The sequence below is a fragment of the Molossus molossus genome, unplaced genomic scaffold (assembly GCF_014108415.1).
Source record: "Molossus molossus isolate mMolMol1 unplaced genomic scaffold, mMolMol1.p scaffold_m16_p_19, whole genome shotgun sequence".
Lineage (NCBI taxonomy): Eukaryota > Metazoa > Chordata > Mammalia > Chiroptera > Molossidae > Molossus > Molossus molossus.
In genome coordinates, this window is record NW_023425354.1 from 39,766,144 (window position 1) to 39,793,731 (window position 27,588).

General features: G+C 41.3%; 1 protein-coding gene across 2 annotated transcripts in view; it reads right to left on the reverse strand.

Annotated features, from left to right (window-relative positions):
• Positions 1-21,359, reverse strand: part of NUFIP2 (nuclear FMR1 interacting protein 2) — a 31,121-nt gene extending 9,762 nt beyond the window's left edge. Inside the window, exons 1-3 of one of the 2 annotated variants that reach the window (XM_036269973.1) lie at positions 20,997-21,337; positions 13,687-15,411; positions 7,930-8,274 (exon numbers count right to left, since the gene is read on the reverse strand). In XM_036269973.1, coding sequence (XP_036125866.1) covers positions 8,174-8,274; positions 13,687-15,411; positions 20,997-21,270 — 2,100 coding nt within the window. In that variant the 5' untranslated portion in view covers positions 21,271-21,337 and the 3' untranslated portion in view covers positions 7,930-8,173. Of the gene's footprint in view, positions 1-7,929; positions 8,275-13,686; positions 15,412-20,996 lie in introns of those variants that run through there. The other variant, XM_036269972.1, reaches the window with a different exon arrangement.
• Positions 21,360-27,588: the final 6,229 nt, after the last annotated feature.

Here is a 27,588-nt window from a genome sequence, read left to right on the forward strand (position 1 = left end):
CCCCCCTCAAATCAAACTCACCTCTAAAAAAACTGCTAGAGCCCTGGCAGGTTTGGCTTAAAGATTAGAGCGTCAGCCCGCGGACCAGAGAGTCCCGGGTTCAGTTAATGCTAAGGGCACATACTTCGGCTGCAGTTTGTCCCCAGCCCCAGTTGGGGTTGTGTGGGTGGCAAGCACTCAATGTGTCTCTCTCACATCTGTTTCTCTCTCTCCCCCTCCCGCTCTATGTGAAGATAAATGCAAAAAATAAATAAATAAATAAAACTGCTAGATTTTTTGGAAAATTTGTCAGAATTGAATGTTTGCACCAAATAGGTTAATTATTCAAGTGATCAAAGCGATTATCCATATAAAATCCCATTAAAGGTTTTACAATAAGACTCTCATTAAACAAAGACTGGGAAATAATGCACTGGTTGCCATTTGGTGCAAGAGCTTAGCTGGATGCTATGGCCTTTAAATTGCTAGGCAGATGCCCATCTATAGATTGATGGGAAAATACCCCTCTCCAGGAGGCCTAAGGAGAATTGTAACCAATCTAATCTGGGAAAAAAAAGATATATCACAAAGGGAATTCTAGTCACGGTGCTCATATTTATGTCTCCAAAATAATTTCTAATTCCATTAATTTCAGACAATCAGGAATAGCTGAAAATGTCATTAGACCTGTTATCCTACAAATGTCTGTGTTTCAAAATGGCTTATTTTAAGAAACCCAAAGGAACACCTTTCCTTGGTTGACCTGACTACAAAGAAAATTAATCTAATACAATCAACATTTTTTCTTTTAGTGCAAGCACAGAAATCTCACATTTTGCAACAAATAAATTCTTGAGTTCTGTATACAGGTTATTTGATACTCATTATTATAACTTAGCTTAGTGCAAAGATAAATCTACATTTAGTTGTACTTTGAAGAAATCTTCCTGACTGCAAACCTCAACTTGCCCCTGTCCCCTTTTTGGGTGGTATGGATGAAGGTGGACTACCCTCAAGAGTCATTCATAGTAGCAATCATACTACTTTAAAGCAAAGCAAACATATAAATTTTAGAATAAAAACAAAAGTAACTACAGTTGACCCTTGAAATAACATGGGGATTAGGGGTGCCAACTCCCTGTGCAGTAAAAAATCCAAGTACAAGGTTTGACTCCCCCAAAAGTTAAGCTGTCCCTTGGAATCCATGGTTCCAACATCCCCCATGAATACCAAAATCCATGGATACCCAGTCCCCTATATAAAATGGTATAGATCAATGCATATAGTGAGCCCCCCACATCTGCAGACACTCTACTGCAAATGGAAAACAGCGCAGGTATTTATTGAGAGATATCCACATTTAAGAGGACCTGCGCAGGTGACACCCATGTTGTTCAAGAGTCAACTATATTTGCAAACACTCAATTTCTTTAATGGATTAAAGACATTTCCTTAGCTTAACTAGAACATTTAGCTTTAGGTTTTACTCTAATTATTATAGATTGATTTTATTTATTTATTTATTTTAAATGTATCTTTATTGTTGGAAATATTATAGATGCCCCCCTTCTGTTCCCCTATTGACAACATCCAGACCCCACTAGGCCTTCACTGAACTATTTTCTGGGTCCATGAATTATGCATATATACATAGAAGCTTTTTGGTTACTCTCTTCCCACCTACCCCCTAGTCTCCTGGAAAAGAAGTTTTATTAATCTCAAATATGGGCTCTGGAGTAGTAAATCTGATCATGACTTTTGAGGAAGGAACAAGGAAGTACAACCTAGCTAAAAAATTAGCCATGGACCAGCCAAACTTCTACCCAATAAATAAATCAGCATTACCTACAGAGCAATGAATGCAAGTCCACTTCTTATTTAATATTAATTACTTATATAACTTGTAGCAACTAGATTACCTTGATTAGAATTTTAAAGTTTCCATGAAACTCAAAGTTAAGATAAAAAAAGATGGGGAAAGAAATATCATTTGCATGTTTATGTCATGCTTAAACAACCCTAGCTAAGACCAACAAACTAGGCTACAGAACACATAGGAAAGTAGTGAATTATATTTTGCCCTCCTTTAAGCTACAGTAATCTTGAATCAGATTCTAAATATGAAATAGTTACCTTGTGTAGTTTTATTTCACTATTACAAGAGAAGCTGAACAAATGAATATAAAGGTTACAAAAGCACGTTCAACTATACAAAATCATAACATAGTAATTAATCTTTATACTTTTAATACCTATACACACACTCATACATACATACACACAGTCTTTAACCTCCCAGTTCTTTTTAAAGACTTATCATAGCATCCAATTATGCAAATAGTTACTGAGAAATGGCCACAGGGCCAAACCTGCTAACCTTAAGTAAAGGGTTCTGCTCCTAAGATATACCAAGGCAGGCAATTTTGTTAAAATTCTGTAATTTAGACCACAATCAAAATGCTAAATTTTACTATATCAAAATCTTCAAGTATTTAGTTATGCCTCTTATCAGATGAAAAAATATTAACATTCAATTTTCAAAAGCAGACTTTCTACATAGCTCCCTATCACAATGCTTCCTGTAGTAAATGTTCAATTACCTGCAAATTCCTAATTCCAAGTAGATTAAAAGTAGTATTTAGGGTCTAGGGATACAAATCCAAAAACGAAAAGAAAGACAGTCACTGTAAGCTTAATAGGACGTTGGAAGCTTTTCTAGGTAGATGCATCAGCATTATAAACAATGCCTGGTGGTACAAAGTGGGTTCTACCCACCACCTGTTTTAAAAAAACAAAGTTTTATTGGAAGAGTCACACTCACTGTATATATTATCTATTGCTGCTTTTGTGTACAAAGCAGAATCAAGAATCCAGTAACTGCAATAGAGACCATCCCTATGGCTCACAAAGCCTATTTATTATCTGATTCTTTTTTTTTAATCCTCACCAGAGGACATTTTTCGGTATTTTGTTCAGATAGAGTGGGAGAGAGAAACATCGACATGAAAGGAACACATCGAGTGGTCGCCACCCACACAACCCAACCAGGGCCGAGGACAAACTGCGGGAACCGAACCTGGGTCTCTCGGGACCGCAGACCGATGATCTAACCGCTGAGCCAAACTACTATCTGATTCTTTATACAAAAAGTTTGCTGGGAAAAAAAATTTTGCTGACCCATGTTTTAGTGGTCACAAGTAATATATTAAGGCTGAAAGTCACTAAGAGAAAAAGATTTAGACAAAGAAGACTATTCAAGGAACAGAGTTCAATGTTGCTAAAATGAAGATTTCAGAGAAAGAAAAATGCTTTTCTGCTATTCAGGGGACAGTGCACAAAGGCATACAAAAAGAAAAGTATATTATTTAATCATATAGGTGAACAGAAGCCACTGAAGAAATTTAAGGTTATTGTATTAAATATTAGTAATGATTCCAATGCAAGTAAAGAGAATAAATGATACGACAATACAAACAGCCCAGTCACCCTGGTCAGTTTGGCTCAGCGGTTGGTCCGCGGACCAGAAGAGCGGGTTCGATTTTGGTCCACTCAGGGGCACATACCTCAGTTGCAGTTCGGTCTCTGGCCCTGGTTGGGGTCACGTGGGAGGCAACCAAGTGATGTACCTCACATTGATGTTTCTCTCTCTCCTCTCTCCCTCCCTCCCATTCTATCTGAAGATAAATGGAAAAATATCCTGGGGAAAAGAGCCCACTAAATGTTACTGTAAAAATAAAGAAATTAGGACAGTTGTACTACAGATGGAAAAGAAAGAAATGGAAGTGTTAGAGACAGGATCCATATAACCTAATAAGGGTTGTATGTTAATTCACGGAGAAGAAAAGCAAGAAAGTGCAGGTTTTGAAAAAAATGAATTCACTGGTGACACTGAAAATATGTGGTCTGAACTCAGAGTAAAAGTAGTTGAGGAAGTGTTAAGCTTAATAGACAATGACAGAATGGATGAGATTACCCAGAGGAGTTTGAGTAGCATCAAAAGGAAACTGAAGGAACATCGACGTTTGAGGAAAAGAAAATGATACCAGAAAGGTTATACTGAAGTTGTAGACAGTAGGAGAGTGGACAGAATTAAGGAAATGCAAACTAGAAAATTTAGGGAGTGTTAAACCACTGCAATTCTTACCCAAAGTTAAGACACTCGCAACTTTTTAGTCACCTATTTCCATTTGCTCGAGCCCAATCCCATTGCCATGGTTTAAGGAGGGGTATCTTATGAACATTTCTGCAGTCATCTTTTAACTAGTCTCTTCTCTGTCATTAATTGAGCCTCATTTTCTGTCTTCTATACCATGGCTCTATCATTCTCTTCCTTTAAAAATATAAACCTGAAAGTGAGTGCAATGTTAAAAACATTTCAGGGGAGTCTCACTGCCTATAGGGAGATTGGATCTGTGTTTGTCCTGTATAAAATTTATTTCTAGCATTTGCCAGTGGCTGATACATCAGTAAGTAAATTAGTTAACTAAGTTAAAGATTTTTAGCCTTGCACCACTCCACCTTCCTTCAAACAAAAGGAATAACCGGCAATCTTCTAACACTTCCATTTCCTCCACCTAAAATATTCTGATTCTCCTTGTACAATAAACCAACTTCCACTTGTTTTTTAAAATCCCTCCCCAATAGATCCTGACCCCACCACCTACCTTAGGGGTTTCTCTATGTTCCAAAGGCATTTAATATATTTTTCTAGAGTTATCATACTGGTAGTATTTTCTTCCATGTATGTTTCCCTATTAGAGGTCCTTAATGACACAAACCCTCTCTTTTCATCTACTTATCACCATTGCTTCACACAGCACTTGGTGCAAGAAATAAATACTGGTATAAATGGAATACTACTCATAAATCAGTCAGGAATATAGCAAAGTTGGATTAGGTAGACTCATTTGAAACTGCTGATACTGAACCTTTTTTGACCTACAAAACTAACAATTTCATATGGTACAACCAAATAGATTCAGCACATAATTCTAAAGTCCTTCTAAGAAAAAGACTGAAGCTGGAGGATTAAAAACAGAGGCCTTTTTTTGCCTTTAAAATTAAACAAAACAGCCCTGGCCAGTGTGGCTCAGTTGGCTAAGTGTCATCCCATGCACCAAAAGGTTACCGGTAAGATAACCTTCCTGGCTGATGTTTTCCTCTCACATTGATGTTTCTCTCTCTCCCTCTCCCTTCCTCTTTCTAAAAACCAATAAAAATCCTAAAAAGCCCATAATGGCTCCCCCCTCAATAAGAGAAAATACACCAAATACAAGGACACACAAGCTGATTCCCACAATTGAGAGACCCCAGATCCAATTTACCACTAATCATGCCTTCCAACCCTTTAAGCTATTTTTACATCAAATTCTGTAAAATTCAATAGGGTGGTGACATAAATTTAAATTATGCTCCCCCCAGTTCAGATTTGCCCATCTTTTGATGATTACTGACTATCCCAACATCACGTTTTGCTGTTCTGATTTCCTTTCTCAAGCATTCCATTGTATCTCCCTATTCTTTTGCAAAGTCTGTCAGAAATTTCTCCCCATCCTTTTCTTTTACATTGGTGGTACTATACCCACTGAGAAATGTAGCACATTTTCAAGTAAATGTGGCTAATATAGTTAGAAGTCATCACCTTTTCAGCAGATGCTTAACAAACTTCTCAGTGTATCAATTTCAATCCTATATTCCCAATTTGGAGTGACACCAAACCAGACTAAACAGAATTGTCTGGATCACCTCTAAATATGCACTTGGAACCCAAGGGTTTATTTCTGGTTTTGTTTTTTTTCCCCTCATTTCTACAGCTACACATATTCTAATCTTTTACTTTTGAAAGTAAAATATCAAATTCAAGTGGCTTGAAATGAAACTGCTGCTACAATGATTAATATAGTCGGCCCTCGTTTATTGCGGTTAATCAGTTCCAGATTCTACCATGATAAATGAACTTCCACAAAATACGATTATTTATATACAGTCGTCCCTTGCCACTTTGCACTTCAACTCTATCACGGTGGTTTTAAAACCGCGATAGAGTGAAGCTGCAAAAATAAAAGCGTTAAGTGGCGAGGGACGACTGTAGACAACTTTTATTTTTATAGCATGGGTAGTTACTTCCTTACCCTCAGAACTTAAGCTAAGGAAATCTGAGGGTTAAATTTTAGCTTCTACAAATTCCTTACAAGTTACCTTTCAGACTAATAGCAAAGTAAATTTGTTTTTGCACTCACAAAGCAGACTTAATGAGAAATCAGGTTCCCAGCATGGATGCTAAAATGGCAATTCACTGGGGAAAAAAAGATCTTATACCATCTTAAGAATTACTTGTTACATACATTCCCATGTGTCTCATAGAAAGAAAAGGAAAAAAGACCATCCCAAAACTAGGAAATTTAACCAGGGCTGAAATCAAAGTCAAATCTGCAGGTAATAAAATTATCAGAAAAAAAGTAATTATTAAAACATTAATAATATCTAATATTCATCTTTAATATTAAAGGGGTCCAGCCAGTGTGCCTCAGTGGTTTAGCATCAACCCATACACCAAGAGGTCATCAGTTCAATTCCCAGTCAGGGCACATGTCCAGGTTGTGGGCCAAATTCCTAGTGGGGAAAATGCAGGAGGCAGCCAATCAATGTTTCTATCTCCCTCTCTCTCTCTAAAATCAATAAAGAAAAAAAAAATGTAAATATTAAAGGTATTTTTCTAATAAGATTATTAGATAGCTGTGAGGAAATGACAGAACAATTGCTATAAAATGCAGTCAAGGTGAAAGTACTTATTAAGCATTGTTGTTAAAAGGAGAGAATTTAATATTCAGATCCTTTTGTGAACAAATGTCTAAGCTGTTTACATAGTCCCCATCAACTTTATGGATCAATTAACCATAACTTGTCTCCTCATAATCCTGTTTACCAAATCCTGTAGATGTTAAAGTATTTACCAGTTCCCTCATGCCCTTATCCAACTTAAAAACTTTTAAAAAATAAATATTTATTTTGGGATAATTAATACATTTACATGACTGCAAATACAAAGGGAAAACTATTTCTCTGCCTGGACTATTCCAAGAGTCTAACTGATCTACTTCTAGTCACCAGAAAAAAGGTTTCAATCTACCCTATAAATTGGTATCACATTAATCTATCTGCATACAGATCTACAATTGATTAATACCAACTCAATTATTAAATCACTTGAGTATAACCTGACATGGGGGGGTGGGGGGAGAGCTGGTATATTTATTTCACAAAACCAGGAAACCCAGGCTTAAAAATGATAAATGAGCCCTGGTTTATTTGGTTAGCGGTTACAGCGCTGGCCCACAGTCCAGAGAGACCTGGGTTCTGTTCCCGCTAAGGGCACGTACCAGGTTGCAGTTTGTCACTGGCCCTGGTTAGAGGTTGGAGTCATGTGGGTAGCGGCCAGTCGATGTGTCTCTCTCACATCTATGTTTCTCTCTCTCTCTTCCTTCTTCTTTCCCTCTCTTTCTACTTGAGGATGAAAGTAAAAATGTCCTCGGGTGAGGATTAAAAAAAGATAAATGATTTCTTAAGTATACAGGAACTGGGAAGAGCAGTTTTTAAAACCCATCTTCTATCATTTAAATTACTTCCATTCCACTCGCCTATCTTCCTGACATTCAAATGAAAAACCTCCATGATCCGGCAGCAACTTACCTACCTTCTCTTTTATATAGCCCCTCAGGGCATCCTAAGTGGATGGAGCCCTTCCAATATTTAAATGTACTCACGAATCTCCAACTTTTTTTTATTTTATTTTTATTGATTTTTAGAGAGGGAGTAAGGGAGAGAGAGATAGAAACATCGAAGAGAGAGAACATCGATTGGCCACCTCCTGCATGCCCCCTACTGGGGATCGGTACCACAACTTGGGCATGTACCCTGACCCGGAATCGAACTGGTGACTTCTTGGTGCATGGGTCGACGCTCAACCACTGAGCCACACTGGCTGGGTTGATTCTCCAACTTTTATATTCTTTATCTTCCTCTTCTCTGCATTTCCATATGTCAAAAATGTTCCCTATCTATCAAAACCCAGTTTACAGGCCTCTGCCTCCATGAAAACATATTGTACATTTATTTACTCTTTCTACTTTTACTCCATTACATTCTCTCTTCCTCCACTGGAATCTCCTAGTTATTTGTAGCCTTATTATGACATTTAAAATCTTACCTTATAAATTTGTTTTCTCCACAGTTGATTAAGTTCTTTAAAAGAAAATACCCTGTCAAAGTCTTCCATAACTAAGCAAAGTACTTTGCCTATGGTAGGTTCGTCATAAGGGAAAGGTAAAACACGTACACAAATTATTGCACAACTCCTCAGTAGTACAGAAAACAGTGGCCGAGTAGTACAGAAACGTGACAGAGAAGAAAAAAATAGTTAATGTGAGGAAAGTTCTCTATACTCAGAATTCCTAATCCTAGCTGGCAATTAGAACCACCTAATGAGTTAAAATTTCATGAAATAGCCTAGAGTTGCCTCAGGGGTATTTTATACTGGATAACTTTCATGTTGACTCACCCCAACCATCAAGAATTAAATCTTAGCCCTGGCCAGTTTGGCTCAGCGGTTAGAGCGTCGGCCTGCGGTCCGGAGAGACCCGGGTTCGGTTTCCGCTAAGGGCGCATACCTCGGTTGCAGTTTGTCCCCGGCCCTGGTTGGTCGTGCGGGTGGCAGCCACTCGATGTGTCCCTTCGCATCGATATTTCTCTCTCTCTCTCCCTTCCTCTCTCTCCCTCCCACTCTATCTGTACAAAAAATGGAAAAAATGTCCTCGGGTGAGGATAAAAAAAAAAAAAAAAAAAAAAAAAAAAAAAAAAAAGAATTAAATCTTATTCATCTCCCCTAAATCTCTATGTGCTGGGTAAAATTTACCATATCCAATTATTTTTCATGAATATTCCAAAATGTCAGCATTTTCAATGTTTGATATATTTCAGTGCAACATTAACCAGGTAAGATAAAACAACCTGATTTAAATTAACACTAACCAAACACACAACTCACATCATATCTACCATATTTCAACATACTTGGCTTCAAATGACTTAGACCATTTCAAAACCAGATTCACCTTAGAAAGTTAGAATCTAATATTATAAACCTTTGACAACAAATCAAACAATTCAACTAAACTAAGAATTTCTAAGTAACTACTTTGAAGGAGGCAACAGTTGCATGCCCTGGGTATGTGCATCAAAGCTATCACTCTAACATACTCAAAGTACCGACTAGTAAAATGTTACACACTGAATTTGCTTTTAAAAACTCCTACCACAAAAAATATGAAGGTAGCTAGTTGAAACAAGAATTACAATGCTTTTTAGATGTCCAAAGCAAGATACTGGATACGCTGGAGTTCATTATATTATTGGCTCCATTTTTGTGTATACATAAACTTTTTCATAATCAATTAAAAAATATCACTTTAGCCCTAGTTGGTTTAGCTCAGCAGTTAGAGTGTTGGCCTGCAGTCCAGAGAGACCGGGGTTTGGTTCCGACTAAGGGCACGTACCTCGGATGCAGTTTGTCCCTGGCCCTGGTTGGGTCATGAGGGAGGGAGCCACTCGATGTGTCCCTTTCACGTCAATGTTTCTATTTCTTCCTCTCTCTCCCTCCCACTCTATCTGAACAAAAAATGGACAAATGTCCTCGGATGAGGATAAAAAAAGATATCACTTTATTTATTTATTTTTTTTATCCTCACCCGAGGACATTTTTCCATTTTTTGTTCAGGTAGAGTGGGAGGGAGAGAGGAACAGAGAGAGAGAGAGAGAGAAACATCGACATGAAAGGGACACATTGAGTGGCTGCCACCTGCACAACCGACCAGGGCCGGGGACAAACTGCAACCGAGGTACGGGCCCTTAGCGGGAACCGAACCCGGGTCTCTCAGGACCGCAGGCCGACGCGCTAACCACTGAGCAAAACCGGCCAGGGCAAAGATATCACTTTAGATAAACAGGAAAAGAGGACATACCTCACCTTAAATATTGGTACTGCTATGTAGTAGTACTTAGGTCTTCCAGGTAAGACAAAGATTAGCAGTCTTATTTCTTAAAAGTTAGTATCGTAATATATATATAAAAAAGAAAAGAAAAATCCCCCAAACCAGAATTCCCATCAATCCCTTTTTTATGCCTCAATGTATCCTCATTTCATATCCAACTGTACTGGGCATTCAGATTTTAATAACCTGAAGAATTTCTAAGGCTACAAGTAATTAATGTTTCATCTAAAAGATGCACCATTTAGCCCTGGCCAGTTTGCTTAGTGGTTAGAGCGTTGGCCTGCAGACCAATGAGTCGAGGGTTCGATTCTGGTCAAGGGCATGTACGGGAGGTAGCCAATTGATGTGTCTCTCTCACATCAATGTTTCTCCTCCCCCCCCCGCCCCCACTCTGTCTGAAGATAAATGAAAAAATGTCTTCAGTGAGAATAAAAAATAAATAAACAAAACATGCACCATTCCTACTGAACTGATATAATGCACCCTCCTATCTACTATTTCCAAATAAAGGTGAAGGGCTTATTTTTGAAATTAGAAGGTATACACAGAACTTCCCATTCTAACTTCAACTCACTTGGTAAGAGAGTCCTTTTGAACATTTGAAGACTAGATTAAAGAACTAAGAAAATAATACCACAGATGCTCAATTTTTTTAATCCTTACCTAAGGATATATTTTTCCATTTATCTTCAGATAGAGTGGGAGGGTAGAGGGTAGAGAGAGACACATCAACTGGTTGCCTCCTGCATGACACTGACCAGGGCTGGGGACTGAACTGTAACTGAGGTGTATGTCCTGGACTGGAATCAAACCCACAACTCTTTGGTCCGGGGGCCAACGCTCCAACAACTGAGCCAAACCGGCCAGGGCAATACAGATGCTCTTTTAAAGAATATTCTAATAAGCCCTACTGATTACTACCTCCTTTAGGGTTTAAGGGGAAAAAAAAAAAAAAAAAAAAGGAAGCCCTCACTTATGAATAAGATCTTCAGAGCTTCAAGAAGTTGCGATTCAAAACAAATTCAAAGAGCCCTGGCCTGTTTGGCTAAGTGATTAGAACGTCAGCCCGCAAATCAGAGTCCCGGGTTTCGTTCCTGCTAAGGGCCCGTCGGTTGCGGTTTGTCCCCACTCTGGTTGAGGTCCTGCATGGGTGGCAACCAGTCGATGCGTCTCTTTCTCATCGATGTTTCTCTCTCTCTTCCTCCCTCTCCCTCCTGCTCTATCTGAAGATAAACGCAAAAATGTTTTTGGGTGAGGATAAAACAAAAAACAACAAATTCAAAGAAAAAAAGAAATTAGTACCCTAATGGACCAATCTACATTTGGCAGAAATTCAAAGAACCTGCCACTTTGGAATCTAATTGAACAGAATATTCCATATCGTGGGGGAGAGGAGCAATCTATTCCAATTTAATCTCAATAATTTCCAACTACAAAAATCAAAACAACCCACTCTACCAAAGCAAATCTTTCAGTAACACCAACAAATCTAAATTTAACTGCATCCATGTAGGGGCATTTAGTTTATCTAAATACCATCAATTTCATATTTAGTTAGCCTATCTATAGGGAAAACGCATACAGAATACCTAGAAATAAATATGAGTTAATACTCCCATTTTGAAAGGCCTTCAGTTCTCCATAACAAAAATCACACAAAACCACCAACCAACCATCTAATGAAACAAATTGTTTGCAATTTGTGAGAGATAACACAACAGATATCCTCCCAGGCTCACACAATGACCATCAATACAAAATACTTTCATAGGTTTTCCAAATAATGGTCTCTAAAGGGTAGATGGCATAGAAAATAACACCAGGAACACCCATGTGCCCTAGCAGAATTGAACTTATTAACCATGTCTCAAGAAACAAAGTATTCTTTTTTTGTTGTAACTTTCCTAACATACAGCTCCTGGTTAAGCTTTTTTAAAAATTGATTTTACAGAGAGAAATAATTTGTTGTTCTACCCATCTACGTATTCAGTGGTTGCTTCTTTTTAAAATTCTTTTCCCTTTGATTTGAAAGAGAGAGGGTGAGGGAGAGATAGAAACATTAATGAGAGAGAACATCAAATAGCCGCCTCCTGCATGCACCCCACTGGGGATTGGGCCCACAACCCAGGCATGTGGCCTGACCAGGAATCAAACCAGCAATCTCTTGGTGTATGGGTTGATGATCAACCACTGAGCAACACTGGCTGGGCTCATTGGTTACTTCTTGTATGTGCCCTGACTGGGGATCAAACCCAAGACCTTGACATATAAGGTTCATGCTCTAATCAGATGAGCTACCCAGCCAGGGTTAATTAACTTATATGTACTTCCAAAGAGCAGTGCTGGAGAAAAGTGAAGAAAGATCATTTTACCTGCCAAGATTTCTACTTCTAAATTCCTATAAGGCAATTCTACTTGCTCCCATTTTTTTAAAGGAAGAAAGAGAAAAAAATGGTATCTATTTCACTAAATGTCTTCCAGTTTGCAGATAAGGAAAGGTATGCAGACTAGGTAATTTGCTTAAAAGTCACATAAATAGCTTTGTTATTCATCTCTGAGGCAGTGATTCTTCCAGGAAGAATATGCTAATTACGACAGCCCCACTGTATATGCTGCCCAAATGAGTCACTGTTAAAAATGGAAATGTGCATGAAACTAACATTGTATGTCAACAGAAATTGGGAGATGAATCAACTTAAAAAAATAATTTTCAATGGGAATGTGCAGTATATATTAGGTGTGTGCATAAATGCATGGGGTATGCATCTGCTTAGGAGGGAAGGTGAAGGATGAAGGTGGAAAAATGAAAACCACTTCTTAAAAGCACTGAAGTTGTAAACGTCATTAAACCTCATATATTTGTTTTGTGGATTTAAATAAACTCATTTATGCAATACAGCAAATTTTTCTTTAAGACACAAATAAACCATATTCTAAGAAAAGTTATCGAAGTGTACCTTTAAAGCTATCTGGTCCCCCCCCCCTTTTTTTTTTGGTGCGTGCCCCTAGCAAGAACCAAACCTGAGACTCTCTGGTCCGCAGGCTGATGTTCCAACCACTGAGCCAAACTAGTCAGGGTTATCTGGTTCCTTTCTAACATGGGCTTTGGGACTATGAAAGTACAGCTTCCTAAGAGCCTGGTTCCTACAATGCTAACTGTGCTTACCATTGTAATTTGTCTAAATTATTTTCTAGTCACCATTTGCCACCCATTATTCCTACTGATTTTAAGTTAATACAACTATCAAGTAAGCTCACCAATAAAGAAGTATATGATGTAAAAAGCAAAAGAGAGAAAACATCTGTTCAAAAAAATTTTTTAAAAGCACTTTTAAGAAAGTTCAGGAGAAAATGTAACATCATCTTAACATCATCCCTGTAGGCACCACTCTTTCTTCTTTGAACCAGGCAGGTCAATTATTCTTTGTCTACATAAAGAAATGCTTTTAAATTGGAAAAATGAACATTCCTTCTAAACTTTAACCATACTATTTCCAAAGACCCTGGATTAGTTTGTTATCAGCTGCTTATCCATATTAACTAAATTCTAAAATTCTTAAAAAATCTCAGTTATTTACAAAATTCACCCTTAATACAACAGCTAATAAATATATATTAAATTGACCAGTAAGAATCTTTGTATAGGAAACAAATGAGTTACCTTTAGTGTGATATACAATAGCAGCCCTCAGGTCAAAAGAACCCCAGCTATCATTTCTTTCTAGGCCTCTCTGGTATCTCTGTTCTTTGGCGGAGCCTAACAAAGTGTTCGTAGGAGACGCCAGAGGATTTTGATTTTCTATCTCGTAGTCCTTTGAGAGAAACACTAAAGCACCTTGACTATTGGTGTCTGCTTTTTGCAGGTCACCTATATGACTGGGTTCCAAGGATAAGGCTCCACTCTCATTAGTAGTCCCAGATTTTAGAATGCTTCCCAGAACTTGAGGACTAGTCCGTTTTTCCAGCTCATAAGCCTTGGGAAACACAGGATGCTCAGTTCCTGAGGGGATTATTTCAGCACCCTGTGAAACCAAAGTGGCAGGATATTCCCCTTGAAATGTCACCTCCATCACTTTATGATCTGATGACTTCCCAATAACAGTCTCAGGGCCAGCACTGGGCTCATTTATAAATGACAAGCCCCACTGATTCTGGAAGATATCCCCCAGGTTTTGCTGATCTGTCTGAGAGGGTAGATCCACTTGTGCTGTGCTCAACAGCACAGTTTGCATATTTGAAGGGTAGATAAAAAGGCTAGACTTAATTTGTTCAACAGCTGCTGAAGTCAGACTCTTGTCCTGGAGAACTGAATCAGTCCCAGAAGAGATGGGTGTCAGAGTGTTAGCAGCAGTAGTTAGCAGTGGCTGACTCCCTGGAGAATACACATTTGCATCAGTCCCTGCTAAAACAGGCCCATTAGAAAAGTTGGCCGAAGTAACAGATTTCAGCGCTGACATAGGGACCTGGGATAACCGACTTGAAGATTGGGTCTGGTTTTCCCCAGTAGATGATGAAGAGGATGAAGATGAAGATGGTGACACAGAAGAGTTCTGTACAGTTTTGTTGAGGTTTTCCTTAACTTTGCTTGCATAACTTATTTTAGGAACTATTTTAGCACTACTATTGTCTACTGGGAAAACTGGGGGTGGTTTAAATAGGGTCCACGAGTCCTCTTTGGAGGCAACAGCAGAAGCATGCTTTCCTTTAGGCCGATCATCAAACTTTTTGCTGCTCACACCAGGTTTAATATCAGAGCTTTTCCGCAGCATATCACCCGCAGCAGGTTTTCCTCGACTTGTTCCTCCAGGCCCAGTTTCATACTTCCAAATGGGCTTTGAACCATCTACTCGATTTCCCTTTTGTTCACTGTAGTCAGGCTTGAAAGTTTCAAGTCCCTGTTTTAAGGTTGGGACACTGGTCTCTTGTTGCATTATTTTGTCCTGCACTAAATTAAGGTTTTCACATCCCTTGGCACTGTTGCGCCTAGCTTTTCTTTTTTTAGGAGTGGTGTATCCACTCTCAGATCCACTACCATCATTGTCTGCTCCTTTGCTCATATAACCATTAGTAATATAGCCAGAATTATTTGTTACAACACCATTTGGAATTGCTACAGTATCACTCTTGTCTACAGACTGGTTCTCTCCAGACTTATTTTCATATGACTTTCCATTCTTTTTGTCCATACTGTTTTTCTGAATGAAATTCCTGGTTTTAATTCCTGCTTTTCCAAAGGTGCTGGACTTCACAGTCGGCTTCAGGTTAGTGTCTACAACTTGTTGGTTGCCATTGAGGACCCTGGAAATAGGGTTGGTAGCTTCATCAGAACCAAGGTTCTTTAAAGGTATTTCTCTTTCTCCAGCATTACCATTTAGTTCACCATAGCCTAAAGAGGGGAGAAAAAAAGTTTTTTAAAAATTACAATATACAAATTATAGTAGTATTTAACATTTAAGAAATGTTTCTTTACTGTGTGCTAGACACTATGCTATGAGCTTTAGTTTTATGTTACAATTTCATAGTTCTCTAAAAAGACACCTGTCAACTCCATTTTACAGATTAGGAAGTCGACTAAATAAGATAGGACAAAGCAGGGATTCAAACCAAAGTCCAGAAAGAATATAACTTCTTCAGCAGTGCTATAATACCTCATCTAACAGAACCAACCTCCCCATCAGTCTCACAAGACTTCATTTCTATGAAACCATAAATGACTAGTGGTGACCATAAGCAGTTTCTATTGCACTGTCAAACAAAAATCTAACACCTGTGAAGTTTTTTCGAAGTAGTTAAATTCATTTTGACACTTCCCAGACATTAGGTCACACTTTTATATAAAACCAAAACACCTATATACTAATGTTTCTAACTTTTTTTTAATCCTCACCCGAGGACATTTTTCCATTTTTTGTTCAGATACAGTGGGAGGGGGAGAGAGAGAGAGAGAGAAACATCGATGTGAAAGAGACACATCAAGTGGCTGCCACCCACACGACCAACCAGGGCTGGGGACAAACGGCAACCGAGGTATGCGCCCTCAGTGGGAACCGAACCCAAGTCTCTCTGGATCGCAAGCCGACACTCTAACCGCTGAGCCAAACCAGCTAGGGCTCTAAATCTTATAAGATATATTTTCTTCATTTTACATTTGATTAAACAGAATCTCAGAGAAATTAAGTAACTTGCCCAAGTCACAAAGTGGAAGAACTAGAAAGCTGAATTCCAGTCTGTCTGGAACATGGTTTCCTATCACTATGTCAGACTGCCTACCAAAATGATGCAGTAAGAACATATTTACAAACAAAACTACAATGAAAGGTAACTAATTTTAAAAAGCATTATGGTATTCAAGTTTAAGACCTTCAACTGCCACAAACAATTTATTACTATAGGTGATTCAACTGAGTCCAACCTTTCCCATTTCCTTACTAGTAAAATAGTGATATTAGTTATCCACCTTTCTATGAAATATTTCCAAAACATCATGAGGTCAAGTCATTAGCAACAGATACACAATAGACTGATATACACATACATTCACTTAAGGCAGCTTTACAGGGAGTAGGGGGTAGGCCTCCAACAGGAATACCAAATAATCTGCCTTTGATACTTTCATTCATTCTCTTGGGCCTTTAGTCTGTGAAGGTTAAAAGGCACATGAGCTTGTATAGCCTTGTTTCAAAATTTTGTTTTAATTTCTAATATCAATGGATATAACCCACATTGAAAGCTCTTTGCCCTGGCTGGTATATTCCAGTGGTTAGAGCATCGGCCCACACACCAAAGGGTCATAGGTTCGATTCCTGGTCAAGGGAATGTACCTGGGTTGCAGTTTCGACCCCCAACCCTGGGTGGGGTAATCAACATTGATCTGTCTATCTCTCTCTGTTTCTCCCCCCCTTCCCTGCTCTATAAAAATCAATGGAAAAAATATCCTTGGGTGAGGATTCACACACACACACACACACACACACACACACACACACAAAGAGAGAGAGCGTGCAAGTGAGCTCTTTGCATATTTTAAGAGTACAGGAATGCTAAGATTTAAAAAAAAGTTGGGAACCATTGTTTTAAAAAAACTTGATGTGGAATAGAACAGTCTGGGAAGATTCACAACAGGGCTTACTTTTAAGTTACTCATTCTACATCAGAGAAAAAAGTGGGAATACTAAAATGAGCACATAACAGGCATTTTCTTCTAATATATTAACTTTCGGGAAATAACCCAAGAAAACATGCTTAAGACATAATCATGTCCTAAGAGTGGCACAAAACGTGTACCATGAGAATATATTCTGTATAAGTTAACTTCTGCAGAGTAGTATTTTCTTTTTGGCTGCTGAAAAGGCTGTATTAGCCAATCGAGTCAAACTTGATGGAAAAATTGTAACTCTGAAACAGTAAAGAGATCACTACTTAGGATGTTTTCTAAAACGATTTTTTAGAAAAGCAGAAAGTCCCAATATAGAGGCTGTCAACATTTTTAACACATATGTTTACCTGTGTACAACTCTAAGCCAAAAAGAATAACTACACATAGCATTTAATATGCTAACAGGCTAACAAAGGCTTGTACCCTTGGGCCCATTAGTCATAACTTTCCAGATCTCAAAGGTAAGCAGTCTTAAACATTAAAAAAATCCAATGTCCAAACCAAGCTGGACCAAAGCCAAAATTTTTAAGGGAACTATAATAATTTTTTGTAAGCCCGACTGGTGTGGCTCAGTAGCTGAGCATCGACCCCATGCATCAAGAGGCTGCCAGTTCCATTCCCAGTCAGGGCACATGCCCAGGTTGTGGGCCCAATCCCCAGTGGGGAGCATGCAGGAGGCAGCCAATCAATGTTGTCTCTCACCAATGTTTCTATCTTTCTCTCTCTCCCCCTTTCTCTCTCTCTAAAATCAATGATGAAAACAAATTTTTTAAATAATTTTTTATAAGATTACTAATATTTAGTGTCTCTGATATCAGAAATCCCCAGTTAAAAAACAGCTCAGAAGCCAGTTTCCACCTCCAAGTTTTAATAACAAATAATTTTTCTCACTTAACTATATAAAAATTTTCCCGCAGTAACCTTGTTGGTATGCAAAGTTTGCCACAAGACATTTTTTTAAAATTTAAGTATTTACGAAAATGTAAACACTAAAAGTAATGAGAAAAACTCCCCCTCTCCTCCTAGTGCTTTTTAAAAAAATCTTCACCTGAGGATATATTTTTCCATTTATTTTCAGACAGAGTGGGGAGGGGGAGAGAGAGAGATACATGGATGTGAGAGAGACACATCATTAGTTGCCTCCTGCAGGACCCCGACCAGGACTGGGACCAAATGGAAACCGAGGCACGCTCTTGACTAGAATCGAACCCACAACTCTTTGGTCCATGGGGCTGGGGCTGATCGAGGCTCTAACAGCTGAGTCAAACTGGCTAGGGCTCCTCCTAGTGCTTTTATTATCCAGGGTTGCCATGCTAAAGCATCTAACCCTACTTCAAATGGACTCAGTGAAACTTGTATCCTGATAAATCTAGCTTTTAGATTAGAAACTGAAATTACTGAGCACATTTGGGTCTCTTTTGCGCCCTCTTCTGGATAAAGAGAAATTGTTCCTCTTTATAGGTTTGTAAATCATAAAAGCCTACCTCAACATATTGCAGATACATTTCAAAAATTCTCTTAAGATTTCTTAGTAAATTAGTATTACGTATGTTCAAGCAACGTACTGTGACCAGGCCACACATGAAAAACTGCTCCTCCCAAATTGTTTGTTCTCTCAAACCTGTTAATCCCAGTTTTCCCTCTCTATCCCCTCCTGGAATAAGATGTACTAATCTGAAGGATGCCACTTTGAATGGTTCAAGGGCTATTCTATGTGTAGAGAGGAGTCCTGCAGGGGTATATTAATATCTGACTAACAAAATACCGTTTAGTAATATTGCCTTATATTCCAAGCAATCATATTAAGGTACAATTTTCTCACCTTTAAGTTGAAAAAGACTAACACTAAAAAGATCCAGTGTTGTACAGTATCTGTTTTTAAAGTGTTTCAAATTCTTAAGATTAAACACATTTATATGTTCATTTATACTGCACACCATCAGTCCTACCCCCTCCCCCCCCAAAGTGACATTTCAATTTCAGTCTTCTAGTCACATTAAGCCTGCAACAGAAAAGCAGTTTTTCTCCTGCTTTTAGTAACTCTATATGTATCACATTTGAAACTCTGGGTTTAACATTCATTTTACCATTCCCTTCATTTCTCTTCAATGTATAAACACTTATTTTTTAAAATCTGCGTGGTCATAAACTTTTAAGTTTATTTCTCCTCAAATATTTTCTAACATGACTTTTACCCTCAACGTTTGTTAGAAACAGGAGTTTGGGGATCAATATCGGTTTGAAAACAGGAAAACACCTTTCCTCCCTTCAAAGTGGAAAAATGCCTCATCTGAGGCAAGATGAGCCACCTCACTTCACCCTTAAGGACAAATAACGGGTCAAAAAACGTGCCCTCTCCCCCCCTTACAATCACACATTTTTCAGTTCTCTTTCCTCAAAAATACCACCCAAGCCCAGGAGGTAAATTAGGGGGAGGGAGGATTAGAGGGAGATAGAACCACCTTTTCTTGTAAAAATGAGCTGCTAGAAGGAAAGGGACCAAGCGAAAGCCTGAGAGGCGGAGTCGTGAGCGAACCTGGCAGGAGACGAGGTTCCTGTGGCAGAGAAACTCGTGACCCGGGAGCCCGGTTCCCGCCGGGTACCCCACCCGGCCTTCAGGCACCGCCTCTACCCAAAATGTATCCCCCCACCCCGGCCCTCCTGCCCGGAGGAGCGCCGCGGATGCCGCCCGCCGTCTGCGGCCTCTTTCTCTCTCGGCTCCGCTTCGAGACCAGCTCCCCGCCCGACCGCCTGCGCCTCACGCCGCACCCGGGAGCGGGAAACGCGGCAGGCAGCGCGCGGGGCCGGCACAGGCCGCTCCCCTCGTGGCCGTTTCCCTCCCCCACCCCTCACCCCAGGGACCCGCCCGGGGCCGCGCGGCCGCCACCAGGTTACACAACCCGGCCGGCGACGGGGGAGGGGCGGCCGGGGGCGGCAGCGCCCCCGCAGTGCAAGGGGCAAAGGGATCGCGGGTGGAATCCCGAGCCACCGGCTCCGCCGCGCCGGGTGCCCCTCTACACCCTCCCCCCTCCGCTCCTCAGAGGGCCGGAGTCTGTGACAGGAATCGGCTTCCAACATGGCGGACAGGAAGCGGCCCCGCGAGGAGGAGAGAACATTCCAGCCGCGCCGGCTCTGGGGGGGAGCGGGCCCGGGGCGCCGGCCACGGGAGGAGCCGCGGGGACTGACTGCGGGGTCCGGTGCCCAAAAGGGGCATCTAGGGTGGGAATGACCAGAGAGAAGAGGGGTCCCAACCGCCCCCCAACCCCAGACGGGGAACCCCAAGGCCACAGGTGGGCTTGGAGCGGAGGGTGAGGGAGGGTACTTCCTCAACTCTGCCCACCTACCCTTTGCTTGCCGCCTGCAATCGGGTCTCGCGACACCACCATAGTCGGGATTCGCCAAGCCTTCCTTGAGTTACACCCAGAGGGATTCTGGGGGGCTAAGCTCACCCCAACTCAAGGCCCCCAAATTAAGGTCTTCCCAGGGCCGCAGGAAGGTAAGCGGAAAAGGAATAAGAAGGCCAGACTTCCAAGGCCAACGCTCCAGGTCTCCCACCAGCCCGGGCGGGGGCCGGGAAGGTCACGCTGGCCTAGTTGGGCCTCTCCCATGCTGAGGGGAAGGAGAGCGCGCTGCAACCCCTGCGGCCCAGCCCAAGCTTCGGGAGAAATGAAACGGGCTTCCCAGAGCCGCAGGACAGACGGACATACACACACCCACACCCCGACCCGGTGCGCGCTTTCCAGACCCAGCCCCACCCCCATCGCCCCTCTCCCCCACCCCCATCCCCCTTCCCCCACTCGTCCTCCTTCACAGACCTGTTTTCTTCTTCGGCGTTTCCTGGTGCTGCTGGAGGGCGTGTTTCTGTTCATGTTTCAGCGGCTTTGGCTGGGCCTTGGGGCTGCCCTCGGCTCCATGCTGCAGGTACTGGTGAGGCTGCTGGTGATGGTGGTGGTGGTGATGGTTGTGGCTGTGGTTGTAGAAATAATAATGGTGGTGGTGGTGCGGCTGCTGCTGCTGCTGGGGGTGATGGTGCGGATGGTGGTGGCTGTGATGGTGCTGAGGCTGTGGCTGGCCGGGCTTCTCCTCCATTGAAAGCGGCTGGGACTCCCTGGCAGAGGCTACGGGCTGCTGCACCGTCAGGATCTGAGACTGCTTCTCCGGGCTCACTCAGTATATCTGAGCGCGTCTCGCCAGCGCACTGGTTAACCCAGCGATTTTGCGAGATTGGCAGCCTCTATCCAGCAATCAGGAGCCACGCTGCGCCGCAAGGCCCCGCCCCTAGCTAAATCCTCTTTCCTTCCTCTTCACCAGAGCCTCCTGGCCAACACCACTTACCCTGTGCAACCTCACAGGGCCGGGCCTTCAACGTCAGCACTATGGCTCACTCTTGTGTCGCTTTCTCTCCTTCACCGTGCAGTCTGCGAACAGCACTTTCTACACTCCTCGCCGGCAAGCAAGCTCATGTCGAATGTAGCAGATTCCACGGGCGATTCCACTGGCTCCGGGAGCCATCTGTTGGTTTTGCGTCTCAGAATCTATTGGCTTTTTTTTTTTTTTTAATCCTTTTCCGGGTAACCAGAGGGGAAGCTCAGTTCCCTTAACCCTCAGACCACTAAAGGAGCAATACAAAAAGAAGAAATAAATACATTTTTAAGATTACAAGAGCTTCACAATCAGTAGATCATTTTGTATTCTGGATTAATTTTGCTTTATATTCATATGCTAATCTCTTCCTTTCCACGAACGGATTATAAGGTTCCACAATGGGGTATCTGTGTAATTTTCTAAAAGAGCACAAAGAGTTTAAATCACTGTTTCTTTGTAGTTGGAGGTAATAGAGAGGGAGGAATAAAAATCTAAAATCTACACAGAATTCGTTGTTGGTTTGCGTGTGTGTGGTTTTTTTTTAATTTTGCAGGTGAGGTCAACTGTGGAACCAAGATACGTTTCAGAATATGAAGAGTTTCAAGAGCAAAAGAAGAAGAAAAAGAGCACTTTAAAAGTTATTAAGTTGTGATAAAAAGTTGTGAAATTATGGAAAATATTGGAATTTAGATACTCTTGCATTTAGTAGTGTTGATTTAACTTATGTTGCATTATCACATCACAGCCTAATTTTTAAAAAGAAAGGTTAGAGTCGGGGTAGTGGTTACTCAGTAAGGAAGAAAAGGATTGGGGTGGGGAGCATGTACCCTCTGATAGAATTTTAACTTTTGACCTAAGTGGTCAAAAAGTAGTGGTGGGCAAAGGTAGGTTTTCTGTTGTATGATTAAAACAGAGTTTATTCTTGTATTATTACTTATTTATTTGTTATTGTATCTATTATTATTAACCTACTTTTACCCCCCGTCATACATATTTGCTTTATATATTTCTTTTTGTTGTTGTTGTTAATCCTGTTTTCCATTGATTTTTTAGAAAGAGTGGAAGGGAAGGAGAGAGAAAAACATCAATGTGAGAGAGAGACATCAATTGGTTGCCTCCCACACTGCCAAAACCAGGGCCGGGGATCGAACTTGCAACCCAGGTACGTGCCCTTGATCAGGAATCAAACCCTCAACCCTTTGGTCCATGGGTTGATGCTCTAACCACTAAGCCAAACTGGCCGGGGTTACTTTATATATTTCTTTTTTTTTTTTTATGTATTAGAGAGAGAGAGAAAGGGAGAAAGAGAGATAGAAACATTGATGAGAGAGAACATCGATTGGCTGCCTCCTCCTGCATGCCCCACACTGGGGATCAGGCCCACAACTTGGGCATGAGCCCTGACCAGGAATCAAACCAGCAACCTCTTGGTGCATGGGTTGATGCTCAGCTACTGAGCCACACTGGCCGGGCAGCTATACATATTTCTTAAACTGTATATTTATGTACTTTTTATTTATTTATTGTTTTGTACTTTTAAAATATATATTATATTGGGGGTATTTTCTTTAACTTATGAAAAATACATAAAATTTACCATCTTAACCATTTTTAAGTATACAGTTGAGCAACAGAGAGAACATTCACATTGTTGTGCAACATTTACCACTATCCATCTCCAGAAGCTTCTCATCATTCAAACTCAAACTCTGTGCCCATTAAATAATAACTCCCCTTTCCCTCCTCGCCCTAGTCCCCTGGTATCTTCTATTCTCTTTTCTGTCTCCGTGATACCTCATACATGTAGAATAATGTAAAATTTGTCCTTTTGTGTCTGACTTATTTCACTTAGCATAATGTCTTTGAGGTTTATTCATGTTGTATCAGAATTTCCTTCCTTTTTAAGGCTGAATAATATTCCATTGAATGTATATGCTACATTTTGTTTACCCATTCATTTTGAATGGACACATGGATTGTTTCCTCAATGTATATTTTATAATTTTTCAAATGTGGCTTGAATTCTTACAACAGGGCAATGTTAAAGGAACAAAGACACTTCAAAGGAAGAGTTTGTGACTTTCAGTCAAGGTGGCGGCATGGATAAACACGGTACTCACCTCCTCCCATAAACACATCAAAATTACAACTAAACTACAGAACAAACATTGTTCAGAACCACCTGAAATTGAGTTGATTGGAAGTCCTACAATTACAAAATTAAAAAAGAAGCCACAACAAAACTGGTAAGAGGGGCAGAGGCCCAGATGGGCCAGTCCCACACACATGTGGCAGATAAAAATCAGGAGGGATACCTGGCTGTGAAGGTCCTCCTTGAGGAGCAACGGGTCCCAGTCTCACACCAGGCGCCCAGCTTAGAGTTCCAGTGCCAGGAAGAGAAGTCCCCATAACACCTGGCTGTAAAAACCAGCAGGATCTGGGGCTGAGAGAGGCCGAGGCTTCTGGAGCCCCAGGCAGTTCCTCTTAAAGGGCCCTGGCACAGACTTACTCAGACAGCTCCCTCTGAGCTCTAGTGCAGAGGGGAGGCAGCTCGAAAGGCACCATACACATACAGGGAAGAATTGAGTTGTTTGGCATCAGGGCGAGGGCTGGAGAGACAGCTTTCTCCCTGATGGACATGCTGGTGGAGGCCTTTGTACTTTTGGTGAGCCCTTCCCCCCTGGGAATCCAGCAACCTGGCTTACACTGTGTTGCCCCACCCTGGTGATTCTCTGAGGCCCTGCCCCACCTAACTTTTGGGCCAACCCAAGCTATTTCCAGTGGCTTTATCATGGGATTGGCCTGTTTTGGGTCTTGCTTCAGATTTTCCTGAATTCTCTCAAAAAAGCAATATCTGGCCCCAGCAAGCCCCATACCTCTCTCTAAGTGGCCTCAGGCCTGGCACTAGAAGCAGCCAGCCTTGGTTCACAGCTTGGCTTGGCTTGGCTTGGCTTGGCTTGGGCACCTCCAAGCCCAGCACAATAAGCAGCCATTTGCAGATCGCTTTGTAGCTTATGCCTGGTGGTCCCAGGTAGAACACAGGCAGAAGCTGACCTTGCCCCAGAACCAGCAAACCCATTTGACAGCTTCAGACCATGTCGATGCCCCACCACCCAACCAATTCCACAAGTGATACATTCAAGGAATGGATTCAGTGGGTACCAGAGCCCTGCTGAAGTAAGTCTTGCTATGTATGGTGGGCCCCTGCATAGCTGATCATCCAAGGTAGTTAGAGGTTCGTGGCTAGTGGGCACAGCCAGTCCTTGCAGCAGATCAACATGAGTAAAACCCTCCCATTGATGTGCCAACAGAAATCAAGATTCAGTTACAACAGAAGGTTGCAAAGTCCACCTGAGGGGTGCACCTTGAGGGCCCAGCTGGGTGACAAGGGAGGCTGTGTCACTGGACCCTACAGGACACCTATTACAACAGGTCACCCAAGGAAGCCTAGGAGACATAACAGCTCTACCTAATACATAGAAACAAACACAGGGAGGCAGCCAAAATGAGAAGACAAGAAACATGTCCCAAATGAAAGAACAGAACCAAACTCCAGGAAAAGAACTAAATGAAATGGAGAAAAGCAATCAGTCAGATGCAGGGTTCAAAACACTGCTTATAAGAATGCCCAAAGAACTTAGTGAGAATTTCAAGGAACTTAGTGAGGACCTTAAAAGCATAATAAAGGACCAGTCAGAAATGAAGGATGCACTAACTGAAATAAAGAATAATTTAGAGGGAATCAATAGTAGAGTAAGTGAAGCTGAGAAGCAAGCTATCAATTTAGACTATAAGGAAGCAAAAAACACCCAATTAGAACAGCAAAAAGAAAAAAGAATTTTAAAAAATGAGGGTTGCGTAAGAAGCCTCTGGGACAACTTCAAGTGTACCAACATTTGCATCATGGGAGTGCCAGAAGGAGCAGAGAGGGCAAGAAATGGAAAACCTATTTGAAAAAAATAATGATAGAAAACTTCCCTAACTTGGTGAAGGAAACAGACATACAAATCCAGAAAACACAGAGAGTTCCAAACAAGATGAACACAAAGAGGTCCTCACCAAGACACATCATCATCAAAATGCCAAAAGTTGCCCTGGCCAGTTTGGCTCAGCGGTTGGAGCATTGGCCTGCGGACCAGAGAGTCCTGGGTTCAGTTCCTGCTAGGGGCACGTACCAAAAATAAAATTAAATTAAAAATTTATAAAAAATTCCAAAGGTTAAAGACAAAGAGAGAATCTTAAAAGCAGCAAGAGAAAAGTAGTTAGTTACCTACAAGGGAGCTCTCATAAGGCTGTCAGCCGATTTCTCAAAAGAAACTTTGCAGGTCAAAAGGGAGTGGCAAGAAATATTTAAAGTGATGAGCCCTGGCAGGTTTGGCTCAGCGGCCCCAGACCAATGAGTCGAGGGTTTCTTTCCAGCCAATGGTACATACTTCAGTTGCAGTTAATCCCTGGCCCTGGTCAGGGTTGTGCAGAAGGAGACAAGTCAATGTCTCTCTCTCACTTCAATGTTTCTCTCTCTCTCCCTTTCTCTTTCTCTTTCTCCATCCAACTCTATCTGAAGATAAATAGAAAAATATCCTCAGGAGCCCTGGCCGGTTTGGCTCAGCAGTTGGAGCGTTGGCCTGCGGACCAATGAGTTGCGGGTTTGATTCTGGTCAAGGGCATGTACCTTGGTTGTGATTCTTCCCCCACCCTGGTTGGGGTCATGCAGCTACTTGATGTGCCTCTTTCACGTCAATGTTTCTCTCTCTCTCTTTCTCTCTCTCCCTCTCTATCTGAACAAAAAATGGGAGAGGGGGAATGTTTTCGGGTGAGGATAAAAAAATAATAATAAAATAAAGTGATGAAAAGCAGGGACCTACCACCAAGATTACTCTATTCTGCAAAGCTATCATTTAGAATCAATGGACATATAAAGAGTTTCCCAGACAAGAAAAAGCTAAAGAAGTCATCACCACCAAACCAGGATTTTTTTTTTTGTAATCCTCACCAGAGGACATTTTTCCATATTTTGTTCAGATAGAGTAAGAGGGAGAGAGAGAGAGAGTAGCATCGACGTGAAAGGGACACATGGAGTGGTTGCCACCTGCACGACCCAACCAGCGCCGGAACACACTGCAACCGAGGTACATGCCCTTAGCGGGAAGGGAACCCGAGTCTCTCTGGACCGCAGGCTGACGCTCTAACCGCCAAGCCAAACCAGCCAGGGCCAGTATTTTTTTTTAAATGTTCATTTTATTTTATTTATTTTTTTGGTATGTGCCCTTAGCGGTAACTGAACCCAGGACTCTCTGGTCTGCAGACCAACGCCCCAACCGCTGAGGCAAACCGGCCAGGGCAATACAGAGAACTTTTTGTTGATTGCCAGATGGGGGTGGGTGGGTGTTGGACGAAAAAGATGAAGGGATTTAGAAGTACAAATTGATTGTTAGATGAAGAACCTCAAAGGGAAGGGGGGAGGGTGGGCGGGAAGAGAGAAACCAAAGAATTTATATGCATACATGCATTATTAATAAACACAGACAATCCCTGGCCGGTTTGGCTCAGCGGTTAGAGCGTCAGCATGTGGTCTGGAGAGACCCGGGTTTGGTTCCCGCTAAGGGCACATACCTCAGTTGCAGTTTGTCCCCGGCCCTGGTTGGTCATGTGGATGGCAACCAGTCAATGTGTCTCTCTCACATAGATGTTTCTTGCTCTCTCTTCCCCCATCTCTCCCTCCTGCTCTATCTGAAGATAAATAAAATTTTTAAAAATGTCCTTGGGTAAGGATAAAAAGAAAAAAGGTAAAAGCCTATTTCAAACAGCAAATGTCACTGAATTCAGACAGCTATAAGCAGACTGTGCCCTGTTCTATATGTTGAGGATTTGCATTGCCTTGCTAATTTTTAAAGAAAGATCCTTTTGTGGTGAGAGTATGTTTACTCAATTTTGAGAGCTAAAACCCCAATAATAATATATTGTGACAAATAAGTCTTTGCCATTGAATAGTATTCCACCACTTTCCATATATTAAAGAAGAAATAAAAGTGTATATAGCAT